The following is a 3,759-nucleotide window of genomic DNA, read 5'->3' as shown; positions in this document are numbered from 1 at the left end:
AAATAAATTGCATGTTCAGAGTCTTGATGTAAGAATTTCCTGACGTGTCTGAATTAGTTAACATGTCTGGAAATTGTTCTTTGATTAATCAGGTTGTAAACAAATCCAGCAGCAAGTGACCTTTCCCCTTTCATAACCCAATTAACAAAATTCCACTGTGGGCAGAAATATCATATTCTCTTGTTTTTCTTATAACTCCACTTTCCTCAGGCTATTTTTAACATTAAGAGGAAAAGGCATTGCCCATTTTCTCCTAAAATTAATATGAAGTTTACAAAGTCTACAGTCGGTCTAACTGATGGTCTGGACACTTTGTATAAACCAGCTTCCTATCCCACTATGTAATACTTGCTGTACTGTAAAAGTAATTTTGAGCAAAGTGCTTTGAGAGTTATCAATGTGGTGAGGTTCTATAGAAATACAAATATTGCACTGCACCTAGTGTAAAGGTTGGTGAGATGACCTCCAAGATGAAGTTTCACATTTCACATTAATTGGCTGTAAAGCACAAGGGGGTCAGATCAGGATGTAAATCCATTGGTATTGTATATCCAAAATTGCTTCACATCAACTTAAAAAGAGGTGGTGTGCTTATATAACCCACGTTGCTGATTTTTTTCTTGAAAGCTGCATCAATGGTACTAAGGCAATTAGACAAACAGCATTATAAATGCAATTGTTCTTGCACATAGATGCTGATTTTGAAGCCATAATTTCATCACCAAAAATCATTGAATTTTACCACATATAAGGAGGCTCTTTGGCCCATCGTGCCTGTACTGGCTCTTTGGTAGAGATATCCAATTAGTCCCACTCCCTAACTTATTCCCAAAAGCCCTGTAATGTTCTTCCCTTTAAGTCCTTATCCAATTCCCTTTTCAAAGTTATTATTGAATCTGCTTCACCACCCTTTCAGACAGTGCATTCCAGATCATCATAAGTCAAAACAGTAAAAAAGAAATTCTCCTCTCCCCCACCGCCTCCGTTCTTCTTGCCAATTATCTTATATCTGCGTTCACTGGTTACCGGACCCTTCTGCCAGGGGAAACTCTCCTTGCTTTTCTAAAATGCAAAACGTTCAGAGTCAAAGCAAATAACCAGATATTGTTCAAACCAACCTCTGAGATAAGGTTCAGATCCCACCTCCGCCACGTTGTCTTTGACAGACACAGAGCCCTCCGCCCCCTTTCGCAGTTTTTCCACTAAAGCAAAAACCATACTGGTTAGGGGAGAGCCTTCGAGTTGCATCAGGTCTTAAAAAGCTGTCATCTTTCCAGCCTGCAGATTCAGAGTGGGTGATATGCAGCCAGGCAGTTTGCTATCTGCCTTCACTTTAGCTACCGTATGTAAAGACGCCAGCACGCAGATGCTCTGGCAGTCAGCTCCAAGCTACCACTGCCCGTTAATGTGTGTGTATTACAAAAGCGAATAACATACATTTCACAACATCTGCCTGAAACAGCGTCGGATCGGTGAGTCTCAAACACGTGGCTTTGCGCATTTTTGAGGCTTTAAAATATTTACGTAAGTGTGCTGCCCAAAACTTTCAACTATTCCGAATTTTAACCTTCCGAGGATTAACATTTATTCCGCCAACTTTTGAGTTTCCTTTTTCGGGACATTCAGACTCCCTGCTCGCTCCACGCTGCAAAATCTCGAAAGATTTGACCATCATTTGTTGGCACCGGTTGCATCCAGCCTGATGGATGGAGTGTTTGAAGATTTCAGGTGATGGAAACTCCATGATATTTACAATCTAGATGCAGTTTCATTGCAGAGCTCGCAATCCAGTGCTGGACGAAAACAATCTTTGTCAAACGTTTTAACCACCCGTCCAAAACATGTCATTTTTCTGAATCCAAAACTTGTTTGAATGTACAAGCATTTAACAGTGAACTTCTCTGCAACGGTCGGGGAATACGCAAAGACTGCAATATGAACATTACGAAACAAATGCATTAATAGCAGATGTTAATCTTGTCTATCTGATCATTCGTGGCCAGATGAGCTTCGCGGTGAACGAATTGAAGCAAACGTGTTCAGTTTTACCAAATCCAACATCGGACTAACAGGATTTGGAGTATGGAGGCGATATTCTCTGAGGCATCAAGCAACTTTTCCTCCAGTGTCAACTCTTCGTCTTCAGTTCCCGGGTCAGTAAATGAGGTATTGATCACATTACTGCTGGGAACCATTCTGACCATTATGTGTCTGATGGGAATTGTAGGCAATGCCTACATCCTGGTGGTGATGACCTTATCTATGAGGTCTACTGGTTCCATGTATGTGTATGTTGTGAACTTGGCTTTAGCCGATCTTCTTTATCTCTCCACCATCCCCTTTGTGGTGTGCACCTACTTGGTGAAGGACTGGTATTTTGGAGAAATTGGCTGTAGGATCCTTTTTAACTTAGACTTTCTGACCATGCACGCTAGTATCTTCATCTTGACTATTATGAGCACTGAGAGATACCTAGCGGTGGTCAAACCTTTGGATACTTTTAGGAGAAACAGGGGCTACAGGAGGATTATTATTTCTGCTGTTTGGTTCATTTCCTTTCTCCTTGCCCTTCCTACCATGATAATGATTGATCTCCGAGAATTTGTCAAGAATGGGGCAGTGAAACGTATGTGCCACTCTACATGGTCACAACAGGCATACAAGATCTATCTGACTGTACTTTTCCACACCTGTATATTGGCTCCAGGGATAGTAATTGGATTCTTGTATATAAAGTTAGCCCGGACGTACTGGATGTCCCAGACCATAACTTTCAAGACCAAAGATGTGAAGAGGTCCACTAAAGAGAAGATCCTCTACATGATTTTCAGTATTGTCCTTGCCTATTGTGTCTGCTTCTTGCCTTTTTGGGGATGGCAATTGTTCAGTCTTTATTTCAACGAATCTGTAAATCTCTCTCCCAAAACCACTGCCTATGTTAATTTTATAGTGACTTGTTTGGCATATAGCAACAGTTGTGTCAACCCTTTCCTCTATACCTTACTGACGAAAAATTACAAAGAGTACCTGAAAAATCAACAGAGGAACTCCATGGAGTTCTCACAAAGGAAACACTACAGGAGTTCATCCCAAAGATCAGTGTCTACTGGGAGTCAGCAGTGCACTGACAATCTATTGCACAATTAAAGAGGACCAGAGAGGAGACTTGTACAGTTTAACATGTGAGTATATAGATGTGGAATTTGTTTTAAATTATTTTTTGTTTGCCCATTTCAAATAGGTCATTTCCAGTAACAGATAATCTCAACATACCATGTGTACTCATGGGTGATCTTATCGCGCTCCCCATCAAATAAAGTAATTGAAATAACGTGTTTGCTCTGGTAGGTTTTCCTAACTAGTCTATTTAAATGCAAGGAGAGCCTGGGAAGTTAACCTTTTGTTTAAAGTACAGACTCATTTTCAGAGTGAAAATATGTGACAACTAAATCTGGTTTGACTTAAACAAGCAGCTGTTAGTAAGTATCTGTTATCAATATAAAATGGTTAAGTACTTGAAGCATTAAGTACTTTCTTACAGAAAGTTATTTTGGAAAGACACAAGAAGTATTCAAAACAGTTCCTCCAAATCTCTAGTACAAAATAAAAGCAGAAAATGCTGTAAATACTCAGCAGGTCAGGCAGCATTTGAGGAGAGAGAAACTGAGTTAAAGCTTCAGGTCAATGACTTTTCATCAGAACCAATTTTTATGTTGTTTCAGTAAATTTAAAGAAGGACTTACTCATATTTCAAGAACA

At 39.9% G+C, this 3,759-nt stretch overlaps 1 protein-coding gene across 1 annotated transcript; it reads left to right on the top strand.

Annotated features, from left to right (window-relative positions):
- The first annotated feature begins 2,082 nt into the window (after nucleotides 1–2,082).
- On the top strand, nucleotides 2,083–3,147 carry uts2r5 (urotensin-2 receptor 5). Its single transcript, XM_068056757.1, has one exon. The coding sequence runs from the start codon at nucleotides 2,083–2,085 to the stop codon at nucleotides 3,145–3,147; it is 1,065 nt and encodes a 354-aa protein (XP_067912858.1).
- The last annotated feature ends 612 nt before the right edge of the window (nucleotides 3,148–3,759 follow it).

This window comes from Heterodontus francisci, chromosome 24, assembly GCF_036365525.1.
Source record: "Heterodontus francisci isolate sHetFra1 chromosome 24, sHetFra1.hap1, whole genome shotgun sequence".
NCBI classification, from domain to species: Eukaryota; Metazoa; Chordata; class Chondrichthyes; order Heterodontiformes; family Heterodontidae; genus Heterodontus; species Heterodontus francisci.
Note: the sequence above shows the minus strand (reverse complement) of the source record. Positions and strands in the feature narration are given on the sequence as shown.